The 24,020-nt window shown below is 40.2% G+C and overlaps 1 protein-coding gene across 1 annotated transcript in view; it reads right to left on the bottom strand.

The window, feature by feature from the left end:
* Positions 1 to 24,020, bottom strand: part of eva1aa (eva-1 homolog A, regulator of programmed cell death a) — a 72,426-nt gene that overhangs the window by 34,564 nt on the left and 13,842 nt on the right. The window contains exons 2-5 of the mRNA XM_005731022.1: positions 16,986 to 17,209; positions 14,861 to 14,984; positions 12,465 to 12,617; positions 4,897 to 5,040 (exon numbers count right to left, since the gene is read on the bottom strand). Of these exons, the coding sequence (XP_005731079.1) occupies positions 4,897 to 5,040; positions 12,465 to 12,617; positions 14,861 to 14,984; positions 16,986 to 17,209 (645 nt within the window). The remainder of the gene's footprint in view (positions 1 to 4,896; positions 5,041 to 12,464; positions 12,618 to 14,860; positions 14,985 to 16,985; positions 17,210 to 24,020) is intronic.

Genomic DNA, 24,020 nt, shown 5'->3' with positions numbered 1-24,020 from the left:
GTTGGAGCTAGGCAGCAAACATGATCAGTCCTGCTCGTCTGAAATGTTAATAGACATGATTAGTTTAACAAGATAATGCAATTATATTCATCTTAAAAGTTTTATGTTTGTTTTAAAGCCCCAGATAGAAAAGAAAAGCCTACAACAACTAAATAGAAATAGTGGTAGCTCATATTACCAGCTCCATTTGATCAACAATGGAAATGTAGTCCCAAGTGATTAGAGGCACAGCACGATCTCAGAGAGCCTTAAAATACTGATGTCTTTTTTGCACTTTCTAAGAGAGTCTTATATATACCTTACAATTATGTTACTTTATTTTGTAAGACAACTTAAAAACAAAAAAAATAAAAATACTTCTAAGTTTCAGGTTTTCCCCCCTTGTATTTTCCTGGGTAACTGTACTGAGTTTGAAATTCTAGTGTCTTGATAACCCTAGTATGCATGTCAGGTTACACATGCTGAATAAAGGTGAATACCATACTTTGGTATATTTTGGGACATATGACCACCAGTCATACAGCTCTAGGATACGCTCTAAGGGGGAATGATGGGGCCCAGCAGCAACTATTGGCTGCCCAGCTGGACTGCAGCTCTATGCATGAGAGCCTAAATAAACATCAACCTCAGTCTCTTTGCTGACAGGACATGAATGTGTGTGGGGCAGCCAGAGGAGTTTGTGGCTACCAGCGGTCGCATGTGTTCCTCAAGTATCTATGTCCATGTGTATTTGTACGTATGTGCGCGTGAGTGTTCGTGTCCACATAACCAACTTGGAGAATTCAAACCCTCAAGTTTCTGAATTACATCTTTATCTTCCTCTCTTTCCCCCAGTTACATCTAAATCAGCCCCCGCTGAGCTATGTCTGGCAGCCACGGCCTCCACTGCCCATCCTTTGTCCGTTAAAAATACCATCGGTGCACTCCAGTGACCACACCTCCATATATCTCTGTATTTCCGCATCACACTAAAGTTCAAATACTACAAGAAAAAAGATTAAGAAACAAATGTTGAAAACATAATCACTGGTTTCTTTTATTCTGTGGCTGTTCATAAAGTTAGACTGCAAAATAATTGTACAAGTGAACTACAAAATCACTATGGAGTGTACATGTTTTTGGCACATGTAACTGGCGTGATAGACAGCACGGCGGCTTATTTTTGACTGTGAGGGGCACTATGAAACCACATATACTCGACTTTTATTACTCGACTTTTTATTCCACTGCTAAAGAGGAAACGATTTGTGTTTTTAGCACCATTTACATGTCTGTGCACCTTTGTATGAGCAACATTATGCAAAAAACTACCCATCTGAATTTCATAAAACTCGGTGAAGAGGTGGGGCATGAGCAAACAAAGACTTCTGAAATGACTTATTGTCTTTTAAAATCGCATGATAGGACACCAGGCTTGGTGCAGGATCCACGCTGAGTGAAGTATTTACAAAGTCTACATTAGAAAACAAATAGAAAATAATGTTTATCTGAGCATCTACATTTTGACCAGCTCTAAGAAAATGACACTAAGCCATGAACTGAGATAAACTTAGCTCATTAGCTCTACTTCATTGCTTCACTTCCATGTTTGGTCCAAAGGCCAGAGAAGTGGTGGAAGTTCTTTATATCAAGAACACATAAACTATATTAATGCACTCATTATACTTTCATTAGGATTTTTGAGGGATCCTATGTCCATTATGTGGTTTCAACCTCAGGGTTAGAACAGGGCATTTTCACAGAGCCCCCAGTGCAGGAAGACCAGACCAGCTAAATGCCATAATCGATCAATTTCCTACTCAGCAATTAGACCTGGTCCTCGAGCTTTCCATAACCTTTTATCCCCCGAAAGCCTGTGCTACATGGTTCAAAAGAGGCTGTGTGGCCTGATCGGCATGACCCATTATAACACACCTTTGAGATCTGAAGCTTTAATAACTCTCAGGCAAGGAGAATAACTGTGCACTGGGTAGGAACTGGGAGACCCTTGACACTTGAAAGAGAAAGATTCATCCAGATACGATCGGATTAGCATGGGGGATCCATAAATCATGTTTTTGCAATAATTCAAAGACAACACCGTGTTTGATGGTATAAAGACATGCACATACAGAAACAGGATGCCTTCAGGCTGTCTGGAAAAAGAGGGTTATTGGCAAGATGGAAGAATTATGTTGCAGAGCTGCAGGACAGGCATATTGAGCTCTTCTAACTACACATTGCCAAAATATTTCCACCTACTCTGTATTAAATATACATATAGATAACTGTTGAGTGAGGCAGTTTTTCATTCCAACATCAGACATCTTGACAAAGTAACTAATGAGTCATAAAGGAAGATTGTTCAAAGCAGTCGCAGCGGAACTTTGCTTTCTGCAGAAAGCAGACTCATTCATCAATCTTCAGGAGGAGAGAGGCAAATACTTTCAAGCTTAGCCTATGAATAATTTGGAATACAGGAAGCATTCTTACACATATATTTTAAACATCATCTCCTTAAAATATTCAAATGTTAAATGAACTGCACTCAGTTGGACTCCTGGAGAGAAAATAAAGCTTAGGGATTTCCTCCTAGGGGAGTAAATGATGCTTGACGTAGTGGCTGTGCAGAGTGTGTATGTGTGATCTACTGGTAGACTGATGGCAGGTTCCAGGCCATTTGCTGCTGTTTAATTCCTAAAGAGTAGATCACCCCTGGGGTTGTATGATGAAGAAGCTGGAGCTTGGACCCTGATGGAATTATAAATCAGAGGCAAGCTGTCAGAGGCGATAACGAAGGGTGGATGACTGTGTGTATCTGTGTGTGAGGGAGAGAGAGAGTAGACACGAGTACAGAGGTGTCATGACTTTTCTTTTTTTTTCTTTTTTATCTGAATTTTGACTGAAACTGAGAATTCTGACTTTTTCCCCTCAGACGTCTAACAATCTATTTCTGACTAATCTGTAGCTCCTAGGGTAGTGGTTGTAAATGGTGCTTGACAGTGGCGTGTGTGTGTGTGTGTGTGTGTGTGTGTGTGTGTGTGTGTGTGTGTGTGTGTGTGTGTGTGTGTGTGAGAGAGAGAGAGAGAGAGAGATCTACTGATAGACTGATGGCAGGTTCCAGGTCATTTGCTGCTGTGTTATTCAGAAGGCATTCCAGAGGGCACCCCTGGGGTTGTATAGAAATTCTGACTTTTTGTTTCTAAAAGCTGTGAAAAAATCCACATTTTCCAAAAAATGTCATAATTCTGGGATTTCTTTTTAAAGTCATGACCAAAAACATCTATTCCGTGACCCTAATCCTTGTCTTACTTTTAGAATGGTTCAAAAGCATGAAAATAGCAGTTTATAGTCCATTAATGGTTCTCAACACAGGGCATAGAGAATCACAAACCTGAATACTCAAAGTTAAACATCTAACACATTGTAGATTTTAAAACATAAGTGCAAAAAGTAAATTCTGAACTATAATAAACCTAAGATCAATAAAATATTTGCTAATAACAGGTATTTATTTGAAAAGGCATTAAAGGTGCGATTTCTTTCCGGTGATCATGTGCTCTCAGTCAGTTTGTAAGTCAGTGCCAGTTGGAACAAAGCACACCACCACACTCACACATGCACATAAATACCACCAATCATGAGCGGACAGACAGCCTTCATCCCCTACTCTGACAAAAATGGGCTCAGTTCTGCACACATTCAACCACCAACGAAAGAGGATCCCCCAAAATTATCACTCTGAGAGAGCCTGAAGAAACCAGTGACTTCATGCAGTTATACTGATTTACTCACGTTCAACCCTCTCAACTCCCACCGCAGCCCAGAAGACCTCCCTCTCCCGCTTCCCCATCCCCCTCTGTGTGTGTTAGCATCTTACATCCGTCCTCTATCTCATTTGTCTCTGAGGCCCTACAGACACTCACACATTTACCAGCCAAACTCAGCACCAGAGCTGTAAGGATAATACACTGTGCTATCAGTGACAGATAAGAGAGGTCAGACACAGATTCATTCCAAACGATTCCATAAACACAGTTGAACAGTCTCCGTATTCTTGTCTGCAATGACTAGCTCACAGTTGACGGTTCTTGGAGATTCAGCATGGAGGATCTCCAAAACCAGACTATAAACAAGCTGTAAACTCTCATGACAACATCAAGATACAGATTATCCCCTGAAGCAAGAAATGACAACTGTAGCAGAAAGGCAGCAGAAAATTACTTACACCACACACAAAAAAATCTCAAAATCTATAAAATTAATTCAGAATTCAGATTGAAATGCCAAGGCAAACAACAGAACGAATGTTACTTTGGGTGTTTGGGCAAATGGATTTTATGGATTTAAGAGATTCCCGGGCATGGTGCTGATTGATCCGTTCCTGTCTGTGTATGTATACTTTTGTGCATGTCTAAAGCATGTGGTTAATTAATTACAGTCTTGACATGTCCAGATTAGCTCTTGGGAGGGGAACTGATAAAGGAAGAAGATCATTAATCTCATCCTTCCGCACAGACATAAGGTCTAAACACAATATCCAGTGCTTAATGTAGTTTTCTTCACTAAAGATCTGAGGTGGAAAATACATGTAGAAGCATTTAAATCCTTGAATAATTTCCTCATTTCAGTAAAAAACTATTTCCGAAATTATTTTATTGTTTCAGTTTCCTTTCAAAGTAAAAATTATAAGCCTAACAAATTATCCCCCTGTTACCCATATTTATTCACCATAACCACGATCATCGCAGATGATAATCATATTTCTGCAACTACAGCAGAACCCCTTTTAGTGTCCCTCATCCTGAAACTGGGGTCCAACATGATGGGCAGGAGTGCAGCTGATAAATTAGCAAACATCACCCCCTGGTGGCAGGCAAAAACTAAACCATGAGTATTGGTTTCTTGGGGACTCACCACAGGTGTAGATGACGCTGAGGTACTTCCTGGTGCCAGCGTAACACGGATCTCCAAACTCTCTCGTGGAAGCTCGGATGAGACAGGTTTTCTTTCCCTGGCAGCGGTTGGTCAAAACCTGCAGAGCCACGGATGACTGGCACTCTGGAATAAAGACAGAGATGGGGAAACATATGTAATACTCTGTTGTAAAACCCACATCTCAGTAATGTCTATTCCACTGGATCATCAACTTTAGTCTACAGAAAAATTCCACTAGCATTGTAAAATGTGGATTTCTGTTAAAAATACAGGCAAACGCATTTTTAAAAAAATGAAGATTTCTGTTAACATATTTTCTATATAAATGGACTGAAAGTCCAAACTACTTCCCCAATAACTATTATCAATTTACATTTCTTGTGCTCTGTGTTCTTAGATGGCATGACACTTACAAAGACACAAATACACACACATCTCAGATCCCATGATGGAGTTTGTGTCCACATCAGACCCACATAGAGAACCTTCCGCAGGCCTTACATTGTCTAAAGGATATCTGATCCAATACATGTGGGTGTGTGAGTGTTTGTGTATGGAGACCAGTCAAAGTAATGGATACGCCTCTCATACATCATCGCTAAGCACCAGCCAACTCCTCTCCTCGTTTTTTGGCTTTGATTTCATTCCTTTATTCCATAATTGTAACACAGCTGCAGAAGATGACATGGCACTTCTAAGCCAATAATCTGCAAATGAGTTAAGCAGCAAAGGAAATATAAAAGTACTCAAAGGTGCAGTCCCAGTGGAATTCCCATTCTACATATCTCCACATGACTCCGGTGACACTAAGGATAAAGGTGTGAGAAGCACTAATCAACTCCTGTTGTGGTCCTGTGGGAATGTGGAGGGCCCTTGGTTCCACATGGATGCTTTCCTGGCCCCCCACGGGCCATCTAACCCCTAAAAACAACACAAGGAAATGAGCCTTTGAAAATGGACACTCGGCTGTCTTGGTGGCCCACGCAGAAGGAGAAGTGCAGAAAAAAGCTATCGAGGGCATGCTGGCTAAGACTTGGTTCAAGTGTCACCAAGCCTCAACAAATTATGGCCAAAGGTTAAATGTCATAGCCTGGAAGTGTTTGAGGGTAATCTAGCGGTCATGCATAATATCAAAATTGGGAATTCCTTGGATGGCCTGTAACCGTGCAGGCCTGTCTTATAATCAGGAGACTTATTTTACAGTTTATGTTATATAACTAAATTGCGGGGAAATCTGTTCCATAAATCTTGTGTGGTTACAGGTCACAGCATATGCAAAGCATTAAGCTTCTCAATGAAGTAAGCCTGAATCACTGTTGGTTCAACTGGACACAGATCAAACGGGTACACCCCCAGCTGGAGCTGACATAGTGGAATTCCCAACCAGGATGTAGTGAGGTGAAAGCCTGTGGGAACCAGTGAGAGTAACTGGATATGAAGGACCATAACTCAAAGGTGGAATAATTCCTGCTGTCACTTAAAACATGTGGAGTAATGTAAAAAAAAAAAAAAGTTCATTTGAATTCTGCCATCAGTCTTAAACTTAAGGGAAAAACTTGGTTTCTAATTTGTTTATAATTTTTTTTAAATTATGAAAATGGCAACTCAACTTTGTTTTGATTTAGTAAATTACTAATTTTCTTACCTTACCGTTAAATTTGCAGTGCCAGACTTTACATGTTGAGCTGCATCCTGAGGATAGGACAGAAGTAGGACTATGGTACAAGTCATTAAGTACATTTGACGTGTAGGTACATCTAAGTACAACCGCACAACAGATGAAAAAAGTTGCACGGTCACACGAGCCTTGATTTCTACTGCAGCATTCAGAATTTGCTTAATCTGTGCGTCAGAATTCACCCTGGCTCGTATCTAAGGTTCAGCCAGCTGGCAGGTGGCATAATGTGTGAGGGATATTTTCTTGGCACATTTTGGACACCCTAGTACTAGTTGAGCATCATTTCAATGCCACACCCTTCCTGAGTATTGTTGCTGACGATATCCATCCCTTTTATGACCGCACAGTAACCATCTTAATATGGCAGGTTCCAGCAGAATAACTCACCATGTCTCAAAGCTTAGATCATCTCAAACTGGTTTCTTGAACATGTACTCAGTTGGCCTCCTCAATCCCCACTTCTCAATCAAAAAGGGACGTGGTGAAATGAGAGATTTGCATCATAGAACAAATCTGCAGCAACTGTGTGATGCTATCATGTTAATATGGAACAGAATCTCAGAGGAATCTATGCCGAAATAACACAGGTCTGAAAGCAAAAGGGGGTTCAACCCAGTATTACCAAGGTGTACATAATAAAGTGGTTTAATGAGGAGGCGTTTAATGTGAAAGTTTATTATCCATATTAGCAGTTTATTATCTGTTTATGTAAGAAACTGGTAAGCAGTCTGTGTCTATGACAGAGATCAATGTTGTAACTATTGGCTTTTATTTCCTTTATTAATCACATTATATTTTTCTATAATATGTACATTTGTACTAGTTGATTTTATGATCACTGTTTATAGCAATATATAAATATATTACAGCCGTTACATAATTACATAAATTCCTTAGGGCTTAATAAAGTATTCTGATTCTGATTCAGTTCAATAACCTCCTGCTCTGACGAATGTGCCTCAATTTTCTCTGCCGCTCTTTTTTCCTGTCCGGAGGGCCTGACAAGCCAAGTCCACTGACAGACAGACCCCCATTAGCTGCACCTTAGATTCGCTGACTGGGTGATTAGCTGAGCACAGAGCTCACAGAAAATGGGGTGGGACTTAGAGGTTCAGGAGCTGATAGAGAGGATGGAGACACACATGTATTCTTTGTTCACCAGCTCAGCCACACACAGAATTTCTATGTAGTTTAAAAGAACACTCCCAAGGGCCTGACCTCCTCTGGCTCTCATTAGTGGTCTTAACACAGAGAGACAAGCATACAACAGTTCCCCTCTCTCTCACACACACACACACATACACACGGCATGAATAACCCCTGTTACCTCTAACCTTTACCCTCTCCAATTTTCCAAGCTTGGGCCACCACCCCTCTATCCTCCACACACCCAACAAGGACAGGACTATAGCTCAGAAGAGTAGGCCCATAGTCAAGAGAAGCAGCATATGAGGAAAGGGAGGAGCTTCCTGGATACACACACACATGCACACAGATTCACATGCATACACAAACAAACACACACTTACTCTCAATGATGACTAATTACAGCAGGAAACATAAACTGAGGTCACACACAGAAAAGCACCTACAAGTACTTTTCTTAAAAGGAATTACACAGTTCGAAAAGTTACTGAGCTGATTTCCTAATACAACGAAAGGGCGAGAAACCACCTAAAGCTGTGTGATGTGGCATTTCATGTCATTCAATTGTTTTAAAAGAAAAAAAGATAATAATTTATCCAGTAGAAAGCCACATCTTGAGTTCCACTCATCACAGAGCACATGTATTAAGCCTGATGTCCTGTAAGGTTAGTGCATTTTCACTGTCATACATTCTGAGGTTGGTGTACAACAAGTGTGTGTTTTCAAATAAACACAACACACCTCAGAGCACATACATATCCAAACACACAAATGAACACACACGTGCAAAGAGTACAGCAACCTTTCCTAGTAAATTGTCACTACAACCACCATAACAGTCCAAGTTTTCCACCCACGCACACCTTTCCTGGAATTTCAAGACAATAGATGGAAAACACTCGACTCCTCTTTCGTTCTGACTCATTGGCAATACGTATCATTTAATAGGGAGGTTTAACTCATTGTTGTGGGATTTAAACTCTTTGTGTAATAGAAGAGCGACTTTCAGATATGGTGATAAGGTGAAAGGATCTGCACACGCCAAATGCTTTCAGTAGATGTAAATGATACATTGACGGACAACCTTTTACCCAAGGTAACACCACACGCATTTACCCCAAAATGTTCTTTCACTTCTCTGGAAACATATTTTACAGCCAGACATAAACAATACTTTTCAAAAGTCTTGAGCCACCCCTCATATCGTCGCTTTTTGCTTGCAAGGAGCAGGAACTTGAGTTTTTTTTTTAAGTCATCTTTAGCTATAGTAGTTTTTCTTTAAACATTGCCTGCTTTTTCACTCATTTTAATTCCAGTCCTCGTCCCTGACCATTTTCAGATGACTCTTTTGTTGGTTAAGCCAATTAACACCAACCTTTGAATCATTCATGCATAAAAAAGGCACCTAATTCAAGGGATGAACCAGCGTTGTGTCTACACTTAACAAACAACTTCAAATGTATCTTTAGGCACTTTGTTACAAGCAGCCTGTCACAAAAACACAAAGTTTGTGTCCATTACTTTAGCTGAATCTGCGATCAGAAGACTATTTAAAGAAATTATAAGAAATTCTGCCTAAAGGAGTTCGGGCTCTGTTTAAGAATAAAGGTGGTCATATTGAATACAAACTCTATTTTTGCCACATATGCTGTACTCCTATGCATGTTTCCAGAAATAACTCCAATTGTTTGTTATATTCTTAGTAAAATACAAAGGGCTTGATGACTTTTGCACAGTACTGTACAGAGGATTTTCCTTGTGTGGGTTTGTAAGGCGATAGCAAGTTATGTCACAATCATTCCAGCAAATCAGAGAATTTGGTATGTGTGCTATGTGTGTTATCACCTTAACCCTGCATGAGCTTGTTATCATAGAAAACATGCAGCCTGAGAAATTCATGATAGCCAGTATACAAATGTCATTGATGATATTTTTGCAAACTTTAGGAAAAACAGTCAACCAGTAACAATTTGTTGACAGAAATCTGTCAACTCAGGTCTTTCAGGACTGATTTAAATAGACAGACCTGCACATTTAACATAAATCTATATCTATATCAGCAAAGTCCAAAACAGCATAAACATGCTACTTATCTGCTCTGCATCTATTAGTGTCTGCAATAAATATAGGCAGAGTTACAGTGAAGTATCTCACACCCTAAAAATGGAACAAGCAGTCCAAAATGGAAGTATTAAAGTGTGCAGCTGTGCACAATAATCTAGTATCCAACCTGCAAATAGACTAAAGTCTGAACCATCGTTTTCAAAGCACACACTCAAAAGGGAAAGCACAGTGGCCTTCCTTTTATTTTAGAAAAAAAACCACACTCTAAGATCCTGCATGCCAAGCATGGGGGGCTATTTAGATGTCAAGAGGTATGTATCATGGTAATGGGGCAGATGAGAGAGGAGGGCTGAAGCAGGCCCCTTTACTTTGAGGATTCTTCATCGCCGCCAAAAGCCGTCCAACTCCGCCACTCCCACCCAGAAGACAAGATCAAAGAATCCTTGTGTTGTGAGTACATGTCTATGTACATACTTGTTTTTTCCTGGTATACTTTTCCAGGTCTTTTGCATTCAAAAGGAAAGCAGACAGTGGTTTTCCATGGCATAAATTCCTTGCGGCAAATCTAATTAAGTTAAATAAGTTGACTAGAAAATTACCTCCAGAAGACATTTGTTTGTTAGACAACAGCTAGCACAAGTTATCACAAAAAATTTCTGTCTATTTGGCAGGTGGCTGGTGTTAAATTGTCTCAATTTGTGCATCTAACAGTGTACAAGCAAAGCACTATAATACTCCTTAACATTACACTATGCACAGCATACCTGGGCCGTGCAGTCAGCTGTGTGAGTTCAGCGGTTGATCCCACACCTCAGGCTGCAACTTTGCCAGGAAGGTTTGAGAGATTACCATAACCTATTCCGTTTAGCACATTTGAACCCGCATTTAAGGAAACTTAAATTCAAAACAGACACAAAACCAACTTGCGTTTACAGCGACTGCCAACCTCAAGATTAATTCAGACATGCAGAACCACAAATACACACATGCAGCTGAGGCTCCACGCTGCTTCGGGAGGGTAAAAAAAGAAGGGGGAAAGCATTTAGAAATAATTAACAGTGTTTGTCTAAGCTGTCACTTAAGACACCCTCACTTCCTGCTCCAGGTGACATGAGAGCCACATTAAAGATAGAGATGACAGGGGAAATCCCACTACAGCACCACCAGACTGTCTGGAACAGACAGTGGGTGAGTGCAGTGTTTACATGCACACACATGTGTGTATGTGATGGAGAGAGGAAAACTCATTCTATAAAGTGGGCGAACAGCCGTTTGTGTGTATCTGAGTCTCCAGTCGACATAAACACACTAATGGTGAATATGTGATTTTTCAGTAAACACCACGTCTCCCCTGCTTCAATTAGATTTTTGATCAATACTCAGAGCTACAGTATTTAACCCCAGAGTCTGAAACCATATCTCAAACCAGCCCTGTCTCACCTGCTACACTTACTTGCCACATGTCTGGTCCAATGCTTCCTCCCTGTACAGAGGAAAAGACTACCTGACAAAAGGGTCAAGGCCACCACAACAGCACCTGTGGTTAAACTAATACTAATACTTGCCACGGATCCAAGTTTAAAGTCATTAACATTCCTCTAAACAAGGCCAGGGGTACATTTGGTTATCCCATGCACTCACACATGCACATAACAAACATGCATACTTGGAGGGAACTCAATATGTTCCTTTTCAACAGTCCAAACTCAGTGCTTTTGATGACAGGGACATCTGATCTACATTCCTCCTCATTCCCCTGGCAATGTGTGTACGTTAGTGTGTGTCTACCTGATGCTCAGTGGTGGTTTTCTTTATCTCAAAATGCTCCGAGAACAAGATGATGAAATGACAAAAGGTAAATTGCTTCTAAAAGTGAAATTATCAACCAGTGATTGTGGAAGAAGTGCAAAGAGGTTTGAATAGATGACATCAGGGATGGGTGTGACAGACCAGTGTTTGCTCTAGAGCCTCTCAGTCAAAGAAAGTGGAGGAAATGAAGGAATAAAGGTTTCCAAACCACAACAGCATCTCAAGGCAATATCGCCCACGTCACAGACATTTCATGAAGGGGGGATTCAGCAGGTGTTTTGAACCTGACTGTATTTGTAGTTCTCTTTGTGGTTCACTGGAGTTCGAGTCCAGGCGTGTAACGCTCATTATTAAAACCTTTTCATTTTTCACATCTGCTCAGTGTAATGACACCTGAATGTTTAGATTATGTCTTCGCTGCAAGGCATTTTTGTCTTTTAGCAAAAAAACGGCGACCTGAAGTTGCACTCTTCCCATTCATTAATATGTATAAGAGCATTAGCACGACAAGGAGACTCTTTTTAACTTCATGCAAACACATGTAGGCCTGATTTGCATGCCAAGCTAGTGTCTTGTTTTATGACTCCTTACTTATTACTCCTCCCCTGACCTCGGACTGACCCCTAAATTGATTATATGAGGAATGATACAAATGTGCAAAAAGTGCCACCTTTCATGAAAATACATGACACAATCACACGATCGAGGCACCTTCGTAAAAAAGGAAGTCATTGAATGATCACGAACTATAAAAAAAAACTGCCAAAAAATACAGCTTTCAAGAGCGAAGTAGATTTTTAAACACTGCATACTTGAAGTGACAGAAAAGGAAAACAAGAAGGTTTCTCACCCACTGATGGAGACCTCCTGTGGAGAAGGGGACACTCGAGGGTGCCCTGCAGAGTTCGGCCGAACATGGCGGAGTAGACGGCGATCTGCATTCCCTGTTTGCAGCTTAGCCTCATCTTATCTTCCTCACAGACCACCTTACTCTTATACTCATCTGTGGATACAGAGAGAGAAAGAAGAAAGCTTGTCAACCAAAAAAAAATTATTTACTAATATTTGATATAAGTTTTCATTTCCTGGATATTTGCTGATTAGATACAAATTAGAACCACTAAATTAGAACCTCTGCTTAGCAGTTTATCATATTCGCAGAGCACAGACTCCATTTTTCATTCAGAGTAATGGGCATGAGACAGAGGGAGGACAGATTGGTGGACATGTAGAGCCATGCAGAGGCATTCCTCTGACACATCCACCCAAAGTGACCTGTGACAGCAAGAAGTAGCTCCACTGGCCTGCAACTAAAAACACAACAGCAGAGTGTTTCTATATCCATGTGGGAAGTGGAACAGGAATGCAGAAAAGAAAAGTGAGAGAGAAAGCAAAGAAAATGTTCAGGACCAGTTTGTTATACTTCTTTGTGATGGACTCACTCTTGTTCTGTCTCAGACCCTCCCTGTTCTCCTTCACTAACACCATCCTCTAGCCACCTCTCTTTTCAGAGGCAGTGACACCTGCCCGTTGCACCTCACTAACACCCCATGCAGCCTTTCTCTCTTCCCCCCCGAGAAGTCATTGGTTAAGTGACAGTGAACAAAGAGCTGCTGATTGGTCCTGGGGTCCAGTGGAGAAAGGAACAAGTAGGAAAGGCAGGGGGATCAGTGGATTAATGCTGAGTTGTGGGCACTCTTGTGTGAACTTTTGCACAGCTCAGTGCGGCTCGGCTCAGCACAGGACTGAGCGACGAATGAATACTAGAATCAGGGTGGGATTACTGCACTGCTGTGGCTCCCCTCCGGAGTGATACTCTTAACTTCCTGGATCACAAGGGGAACGATGGACAAGGATAAACAGCGAGGCACGCAAAAAGCGGGGGTTTTTTTCAGATAAAAGAAGCAGCACAGAGGGAAGTCACACGGATACTGATGCCTAAATTAATGCAGACTTTATAGAAAAATTATAGAAAAAGTTTTCCCTACAAAAAGTAGTTAAATGAGAAATACATTTAAATACTCTTGCCAGGTCTGACCCCCTTATGCTCAAGAGTATTGTTTGGGATTTCCATCTGAAACAAAAAGCTTAAATTTAGTCAGTAGCAAATGCAAAAGTGTGAGGCTAGAGTGAAACAGCTTCAATATATGAATGAGATATACTTAAGAAAATTTTGATCAGCATTAAAGCTATGTGTCTACCTGCTGCAAAGTATATAAACGGGATAAGCAAAGTCACAGCATGTTTTTCCAGTTGAAGACCAAACGTTACTATTAACAGGCTGCCATATAACGGTCAAGCTGCTGAAACAGCAAAATGCTCCTTACTGCATGCTACCATGAATGTCATCCAAGCCAAGCCATACCAACTTTATTTATAACACACTTTAAAAACAGCAACCACTGACCAAAGTGCCGAACATACGAATAGAAATACATGCTAATAAAAATAACAGAAAATAAGAGAGTTAAATTCAATCAGAAATGACAGATTAAGATGAAAGATGGCCTCTATAGTTATAACATATTATAGAAGGTCTCCAGTCACAGCTGGAGAGGTGTTAGCTAGCTAGCTCCTTCCATCTGAGGTTTTTTATAACAGATACAGATTAGACAGCCACGATCACAACAGATATAGTCTCTTCATCCAGTGAGTATGAGGCTATAACATATGGCTGTCAGTGTCCAGTACTGATTGATGCAGATTCAGTATTGCCTGTGCAGCCAGCCTTATTCCTCAATTGTTGCCAATATACTTGATTTCAAATATATAGCATGTCCACTAATTGACATAGTGCTTTATCATGACAAACAATGGCACTTTGGCTTTTGGGTTAGCTACACATACCACATCCTGATGCTAGATAAAGTAAAGAGTCAGTAAAGAGTCCAGCTGTGTTGGAAAAACCTATTATGAGCATCTACTCTACGGGCATGTACCTCACAGAATGATGAAAAAGCATAATCATCACCTGTTATATATTAAAAAGTATAGCTCAGCCCCAATTTCTATTTCAAATTCAGATATTTATAAGTGGCTACAGGGGAGAGCCTTGGTACACAATTTTAAAGGTTGATTTGGGATTTCCTTTGATTGTTAGTGTACTAGTTTGGTTTTGACCTGACACCACCCTTGTGTATTGTGTATTGGCGTTGTGAGGGGGGGAAACAAAGAAAGAATGGTTCAAGCACAGGGAGGGACAGAGATTTTTGTCGCTGTCACAACGCGGGGCGACGAGGGACTTACTCGGTCTGCATTTGTACCAGACAATTAGGTATTTACTGCTCCCAGGACACTGGTCCGTCCCAAACACGCGGCTGTTGACAAGGACTTGACAGCTCCTTCTGTCTTGGCACTCGTCCTGCATTTTCTGAAGCAAAGTGACACAAAACGGGAGAAGAACAAAGGCACGTTTAGAGGGAAAACAACAAGCCAATGATAGTGAGACCAGCAGCAAAAAAACCCTAAAACCACTTCAAACAGGTTGCTTATAGCTATTAGGGTATATGGCATCAGTTCACCCACTTTGTTTTCTCATGTTTTAGCCTGCTATAAGCCCAGTGACCAATCCAACACACAGGAATAGCTGAAAGGTTTCAGTTCAGAGCCTCCCTTAAATTAAATATTAAAAGAGTTGCATTAGTTATGAAAAAGCACGGAAAGAGACATGAATTACCACTGAAATAGTGCCGGGGTAAGATAACAAACGTAATTTGTGGACTTCCACCTAAAAACACACTAAATAGACAAGAAGGTCCTCACTGTGGTGCCAATTAAGACTAATACGTCTGGAAATATACTTTTTGTTGTCAGCAGATCTAACAAGAAAACCAAATCAAATAATGAAACAATAAGCACTGAATGAGAAGTCTTATTCTTCTGTGTACGTCCACTGTATTACATAAACAAAAAAACACAGTAAACCACTGAATTGAATTAGCTGTTACATTAATAACATGCACATGGCTGGGTACTGATCCATGCTTGCAAACAGGCAGTAAATGCAATATTTGATCCTGTTTGTTACAAAGTATATTTAAGTTTGTGTTTTTTTAAAGAGCGATATCTTTAGGAGAAACGACCACATGTGTTCGTGCTGAAGAATTAATTATGTTGCAAAGTGATGGCCATTGTTGGTCTCTTTTATCAGACTGCTTCAGCTCCGTTTAATCCACATAGCAACAAATTAAAGTCTTTTCGCAGCTTTTCAAATAGGAAATAAATAAGATCACGCTCATTTTTGAGAGGATCTCCCCGCCACACACCAAAATTCCCCTTTTGAGCATGAATCTGGTGACAATAAGTAACCTTAGAAGGCTCAGTGAAGGTGTTCATCTTCCCAGACAAGTTTCAGTGCCAACTGTGTTGACAGTCTACATATCACAGATTAAGCACACAGCAAAGGCTGAATTTTCACATCCATCAGACTACATGCTGAAAATCTAAAAAAAAAAGATATTATTGAATGCTATTGCCAAAATTTCACTGTGAGAAAGTTATGTTATGTTAATTAAACAATTATGAACTCAGTTACTGGCAGACAGAAATGAATTGATTAATCTGCCTTTTTACAGCAAAAATTCTAAATATTTGCTACTTGCAAAATCTCTATGGTGTAAAGTTTGATTGCACAAAAAGTAATGAATCAGTATAAATGGGATTTGAAAATAATTAGGTTAAAAGATAAGGACAAATGTCACTTGGTCAACCTGAGGCATCACTAAACAAGCATTAGTAGATGGAGGCATTCTTTCTGTAAGGCCAGCAAACCAAAGGTCACGAACAGGTGGTGCTCATGTGGGTGGCACGGCAGTCATTCTCTCACTTCGACACAATGCAGCCTCTGTGTCTGTGCATTCATGGCAGCCCTGTCTATTATGGAAACGGAGGGTGTTTGATGCTAAAAGGCAGGGGAGCCTAAGAATAAACCGAACAACTGAATGAATGCCGAACAGGATGTGTTTGTGTGTGTTTGTGTTGGTGCTGCAAAGCGGGTCTTCTTGTCCAGCCGCATCCCAATTTAGGAGAGGATGCTAAAGCAAAGACCCCATGAAATCGCTTTGTGTCACAGGAACATACAAGCCTGCTTCCTCTTTAGAGAGTGTAATTTGCCGGAAAACGTTCCCACAAAGCATTACATAATCGTTGGTTCTCCAGAGTTTAACCCTTGGCTAATTTGAACCTTTTACAGAACACTTTCTCTCAACCCAAAAAAGAAAGGCAGTGCATTAAGAAGTGACTTACAGAAGGCGGGATGCCAAATGTGGGAGGAGATTCTTTATTCTTAGGAAAAGTCTGGTAAATACCAACTCAATACAGTTGTGAATAATGATGATGTAATAGCGCAAAAGGAATGAGCCTGGCTATTTACCTGTAGTGCAGTGGACACAGAGCAATATCGATCATCCTCCCGAGCTTTATAGGAGCTTAGGAGGGCCTGGTAGGTCTGAGGGCACTGCTGGGGATCAGAAGCACCTCTTCTTCCATAGAAAGCTGACTGGATGGTGATGGTGGCACGCGAAGGGCAGCGCACCGTCAGGAAGTCTCCGTCACAAGCCCTCGCTGTGTAGTTCCTCAACACTTTGGACAGATAGCCTGTGAGAAAGCAAGAAAGCAGAACCGCAGACATTCATTTATTGCACATTAAACAGTACCATCTGTTGATAATTAATTTCTTGATACTTAACAATTTTAAGCATTCTCGAGTTGTATAATTTTATGATGCACTACTTAATCTCTTATTCCATCCCATTTCCATATGCAGAGAGTTGTAACCATGCTAGCCTAGCCTTCATTTAAAGAACTACATCACTGCTTCCAGCTCAAAGATGCCTTTAAAGCCTTGACTAGTGCAGCAAAAAAGAAAGTAAAGATTTATCTTATTCAGCTGTAAGTTTTAGCCCTTTTGTTATCGCTACAGAACAAACTGCTGTGTTTTATATTATAAAAACATGTGCAAAGTATGATTTTTAAAACATGAAACTATTATTCTTTTATAGAAAGATTTTGCACCGGAATTGAACTGAATTAATATTGATCCAAGAACAATTCTGAAACAAAGTCTTTCTGGAATGACCTGTCGTCTCTTATTCGTAAACCTTTAATGTCCAACTCCACATGTTCGATATCTATTAGCATCTCATTTGTTTGCTGGAAACCATGTTTTCTTGCACTATGCAAGGCAGTTCATGTGAATAGACATGTTATATAACCATTTCATGAAAAAAGGAACTCAGATGCTGCTTCAAATTAAAGAAAAGGTTTCTTTCTTCCATTAAGAGTCTTTGAGAGCTGCCACTCGGCTGTCAGTCACTCCAGAGGACTCCTCACAAAGCCACCATTAACATTCCAGTCTGTGAGAAGGAAACAGATAAAGAAGAGAGCTGATCCCTTGGCCGCTGCCATATAATGTCTTTCTCGACCGTCTGGCTCATTTATGAGCTGGCTGCCAAAGAACACTTTGCTTCTTCCATTTGAAAAACTGGCTGGAATTGTAAAATCCAAAATTTAAGGACTGAGTTAATCTCTTTTCTCTGAAGTTATAAAGGTCTGCCATATCTAAAAGGAAACGCAGCCACTTTTTGTTAATCCAGGTGGTAAAATATGTTAAAGAGCTACTTTTCAACAAAAGAAAACACATTCCAACGTAAGCTCAGCCTTCTTTCTGCAGTTAATGCTCTGCAAACATGTTTACAGAGGAGTAAAGTCACACATGTTCACACACAAAGTGGACGCACTCTCATTCAATTACCTTTATTTGGTTAGGGTTTGGTAGAAAAGAGGATATAACACCAAGACAGCGTTCATTAACACACACATTAGCAGATGTGGACTTGCAGAACATACACACAAAACACACACATTGTGCCCTTATCACCATGGCCACAGTTAAAGAGGCAGAGGGGAAACAGGAGACCGTCTTGGGTGTAGAAAGGTCAGCCTCGCTCTAAATAGAGATGGTTATTAAACCACCATTTCTCACAGTAACCGGTTTCCACCTGTGGCTGTGATGTGATAAAGGAGAAAAGGTAGATGTGCCATATTACTGCGATGGTATAGATCACTTTTAAATTTACTACTGTAACAGCTGTATATATTACCTGCATGCATTTGGGTGATTCTATCTTTGTGAGATACTAAGTTGTTGGTCTGTGGTTAAAAGAAAAAAACACAAAACATCCTGAATAATGAGCACGTAAGCATTTGGATTTGCATGTGGGGGACTTTTTGCCTAAATTTACAATTCAGAGGCTCTCTAAGACATTGCTGAAGTGCTAGGTTATGTATGGTTAGCCAGAGTATAGGTGGAATGATCAACTCAGCTGTTAAAATAACTAAAAGAACTGAACTGATCTGAGTTTTCAGAGTTTAGGTTAATAAGCTGTTGACATTTGGGACTTAAGAAAGATAATGGGCAAAAACAGAACAAAAATAGACCCAGCTTGTTTTACATATATATAAAAAGCATTAATGGTATAGATAACTGAGGAAAAAGTTTATAATTGATATCGCTGAAATACAGCAACTAGCTAAACTCATGAATAAGATATTAAAAGACCATGCGTTTGAATAAAAAGCTGGAAATGTTTCTAAATATATGGGACAATGAAGGTAAAAAAAAATAGTTCTTGGTATGATAAGCATGATTTAATATGAAAGTATGGATAATCTAGTTAAGTTGTCATTGAAGACCACAAACAAAACTGTTACCTAACCATGATGGTTAAATAGTTAATAAATTATTAAAAATACCTATAGCATGGCTAACAGTTTAAAATGCTTATCTGGATTATAAACTGTCATTATTTTCACAAAGAGTATAACAGACTGTTGGCAAACAGTATAAATTAACAATTGATGAAAACAAGGAAAAGGAATTACATTGTTTTCTAATACAAACAAAATTGTTAGCTAACCATAATGGATTAATATGTGAAATTAGTCACAAATTGTCATGTAATTACAAGTAGACAAATAGTACAAATGGTAAGGTAATAGGTAGAATAATTGAAATGTTTAATAGCTGAGAAATGGTGAGATATAGTGGTCTGATACAGGATGATACCGGAACTAGAATTCAGGCTGTATTTTTTTAAAGGGCGTTTAATGCTTTTAGTCTGAAAACTATCTGCATTCACGTGTAAACCCCCCACAAACAAAGCCTACAAACAGTAACCGCACGGTCTGATGTCAGTACAGGAGATAGGCACACACCTGTGACTACAAAATCTTTGTTTTCTTTGCCCACACACAGATGCAGAAACAGAGTTTATGAAATCTTCACAGTGCAAGGAGTTTTTCAGTGACCCAAACAGCTAAAAAACACACACAGAAAAAGCTGATAGCAGCTGCAGCTGTCAGATAAATTAGAATTAGGTGTGTTTTATAAATTACACTTTTCACATCATTATTGCCCTTGATTCTTTTAATTCTTTGGTCTTAGCTCTAATCTCCTGCTTCCACACACACACAACCACACAGGTCTGCTTTGCATGCCACATTCCACACAGGGTGAGAGGGAACTTGGCATTCCCCAAGCAGTTGGACCACACACACATAAATACACACACACACACACACATGCATGCAAAACGTCAACACAAACAACGTGGTAGGAACAAGCCCTGCTGTTTGGATCCTGAAACCAGGGTGTGGGTGATGGTGTAACAGTATCACATTATTAGGAACTGGTTCTTGGCAAAGTGCCGTGACAGACCACGATTTTGCGCGGCCCTCCAGCTACCTAGGCCTTGGCTGGGGTTGTGTAGCCATGGAAACATCCGAGGTTACGAAAGGGGTAAATGAGAGGGGACTGAGGATAGATAAGTGAATTTGAACGGACCACTCGCAGGAGGAGTTTCTTGAGAGAGCAATCCTTGAGCAACAGTCTGAGCACCGCAAACACATCGATACGCCTTCCTCCACCCGACAAAAGGAGGACTGTGAGTAAAAGGCAAACAGATTATCTCACACAAAACCCTCAGGTGCCTTCTAAAGAATCCATTTTTTCTCCACCACTACACCCTCCCTCCACTCTGCCTCGCTCTCTTCTTCAAGATCGTCATCATTGTTTCCATTACCTGTTGACTGAAGCCTCATTTTAAGGACAACAAATCAGACGGCGTTAAGGCACCTGTGTGAACTGCCCAGCCAATGACAGGTGTCCCTCAAAGGCACAAGGCTCGACAATGCTGCAGGAACACCCAGGCGTCTTTCCTCCTCCCTTTTCCTCTGTGTTCTTTTTCATGTGGGAAGGGGCAGACTTCCTATTTAACTAGCTCTCTGCCCTTTTTCTTGACAAAAGCGCTGCGCTATTATGCCTACTGGTTTGTTTATTCTCTCATTAAAAGACAGGAGGCTGTGGCTCTGATGCTTCACGTGTAAAAACAGCTCAACTCTTGTCATGAACTGAATTGAAAGGCTAATTTAACGCCTGCACAAGTACACACGGGGATTTGTTAACAGCACCTGTCTTTTTATTGTCCTACACGAATAGGATTTTGTCACATTATGCAATTTATCCCGGTAGCAGGAAATAATGTCCACTGTCACAGCCAGTCATGAAGCATAAAAACAGAGGCTCTTGCGATTATTAGCCCCCTATATCTGGTCATGTGATGACCCTTAAGTCTGACCCAGGGTTGGAGCAGGTCACGTATGATGGAGATTAGTGGTGGTCTGCTGTGTTGTGTCAACATCACATAACAAAAACCCCAGCTGGCATAGTGGTTCTCTCGAGGGATCGGTACTAGTACGCAAACTAGTGCATATCAAATACCTTTGCTAATTTACACCTGGGTGTGGGTAAACAAGCTTAAAAGATTGCCTTCATGTCTTGTACAAACTGATGAAAAGCTTATATAAAGTGCTCTCACACAAGCTGGAGCCTCAGCTGAAATCTTACCTGTCTCACCTTTCAGGTCAGCCTCAGAGGAAGCTAACTAATTCACTTTTGGTACACTAAGCTGGGGTGTTCAGTGTCTGCTAAGAATGAGCACGACAGGTACTTCTGACATGAACTGAGGGGAAGGTGGAGGTGAATAAAAGAGAGGGGGAGCGGTTCGACTACAAAGTCTGTCAGTTACTAATGCTCAGGGCTTTCCCCTGTTTTTGAAAGACGCCGCTTTTTCCTATTGGCCAGGCCTGAAGAAAGACAGAAGTATTGCAAATACTACCAACGTGTTATAATACCATTAATGCTGCTTCTTTTTTAGCTGCTTACTCCTTTAAGTCAGTGTTATGGTGCTTGTGCAGTAATGTAAATCCTCTTGTACTGGGCGAGTATGTATAACATTGCAGAAAATTGTGAGATTACAGCTTAGCCTAATGCCACAAAAGTGATTGCTTAAACTGTACTTTAGAGATAATTGACAGGCTGTAACTATAAGCTAAAAGTGCAAGAACATTCACATATGATAAAGTATATTTGTAACAAGACCTCAAAAAAACATTCCACAGAAACTAAATAATAAAGACATTCCCGAGCGCTACAGCATGAAAGGCTGTATTGCGTTTCATCTTGGTGCATTAGGCATTTATTTGCCGCTTCATAAATTTATTGGTGTTATTTTAAGCAAATTATAGCTATCAAACCATCAAATGTTCAAAGATGGAGGGCTGCAGGCTCGCTTGCTGGAAAAGGAATTCCCTTTAAGTGGTAATTTCGGGGAAGAGATGAGGTTTGCCTCAAAGACACGGGCCACACTCCAGCACTGCTCTGGAGAAGTCTGGTACTTGAAAAGAGGAAGAAGAGAATGAAGAGGGGGGGAAGCAAAGAATAAGATGAATGCTGGAGAAGGAGCTTAATAATTTAATGCTTTATGGTGGTTTAAATAAACAAGAACAGAAAAACAATGACCGTTTTTTTTTTTTTGCTGAGGAAGAAAGCTGTATGGAGAGAGGAAGACAGAGCTTCTAAAAGCCACCACTCACAGGATGTGGCAGCAGAGGTCCAAAGGCCAATGCTGGTGGCTTTAGGCCCTGTAGTAATTACATTTCCTAAACGACAGATGAGATGCAAAGGCCCGGAGCAGAGCATGACTTTGAAATACCGCTCCTCTTGAAAATAGTTGGGAAACAGAATGTCTTTTTGACTGCTAAGCCTAGAAATGATCAAATATTGACACCTTTTCATTGGTTGTTGGAAGCTGTGTTTTTCTTTAAAGTCATATTCAAAAATGTTGGAATGAGCTCATATCTGTGTTGCATCACCTCTTCTTTTAACAACACGCCATAAGAAGGAGACAAACTGCTGTTTTAAAAGTGAAATGTTTGATATGAAGTTTCAGCTGCTGAACTATTTCTTTTGTCCTACTTTTCATTTCATGATGCAGTAAATGTCTTGCGGACTTGTGACAAGTCCGGACTGCAGGAAAACCAGTATGTATGTGCATAAAGTGTCTTGCCTTATGAGTCTCTAAATGCACTACTTGGCATTCAAAGATGTGCAAATTTCTCATCAAATCCATCACAGAGTCTGCTTTTAAACTGTGCATTGACAACAACCCAGATAGTCCCGCTCTTCCTGCTACTTGAATTATGACCATGCAACATGCGACAATTTGCAAAACGAGCACAGGACAGTTACAATTTCTACTTGGATTACAAAGATTTCTCCAGATTCTTGCTTTAACTGTGTTATGAGCAACTAAAGACAAACCCTCCAAATTCTTGACTTATGTTGTTTTACTTCAAGTCTTTCGCAAATCGATGGTCATTCTCAAGAAAGTCCTACTATCTCCAGTCTTGTAATTGTATTCTATTGAAAATGTATCTGATTTATAGTAAGATTCTCTGCCAGGTTTGTTTACATTGCTTAACTCTTTCTCCCATAAAGACGAGAGTTATTGACCACCCCTGTACCCTTAATGACGAGTCTTGTCACCTCAGTGTATATCGTTAAAGACGTGGTTTAATGACCATTGGAAGAGGTTTTTTTAGGTTTTTTCAATGGTAGACGGTAGATAGACAGAGCCCACCTTCACTAACTGCTGATGCACACCCAGTCGCTTTGTTCTACAAGCACACCTATATTATGACATATACCCCTCAGTTCAGAAAAGCCCTTCAAGGATTACTCGTAGTAGAGTTTCAAAGGCTAAAATATTTAACTTATCTCAACATTTTTTAAATATCAAAGTAAAAAAATTAAAAATGTATACGCACAACAACATTGCATTCTTTAGTTCATATTTTAATTCTTTTTAAGCAGAGTCGTAAAACAACCATTAGTTGTAAATCACATCTTCAGGCCATCTTCTGCTACTACAGCTGGGTAAGGCAAACTAAGTTACTAAATTATATCAAAAACAACCTAGATAAATGAGCAAATGTTCACGTGGATGCTACTAAAAACACACACCTAATGGCATCCGCACCACAAAAATATAATGTCAAGGAAAAGTGC

This window comes from Pundamilia nyererei, unplaced genomic scaffold, assembly GCF_000239375.1.
Source record: "Pundamilia nyererei isolate P.nyererei 1_Seehausen unplaced genomic scaffold, PunNye1.0 scaffold00041, whole genome shotgun sequence".
Classification (NCBI taxonomy): Eukaryota; Metazoa; Chordata; class Actinopteri; order Cichliformes; family Cichlidae; genus Pundamilia; species Pundamilia nyererei.
The sequence above is the reverse complement of the archived record's forward strand: the minus strand, read 5'-3'. Positions and strand labels throughout refer to the sequence as shown.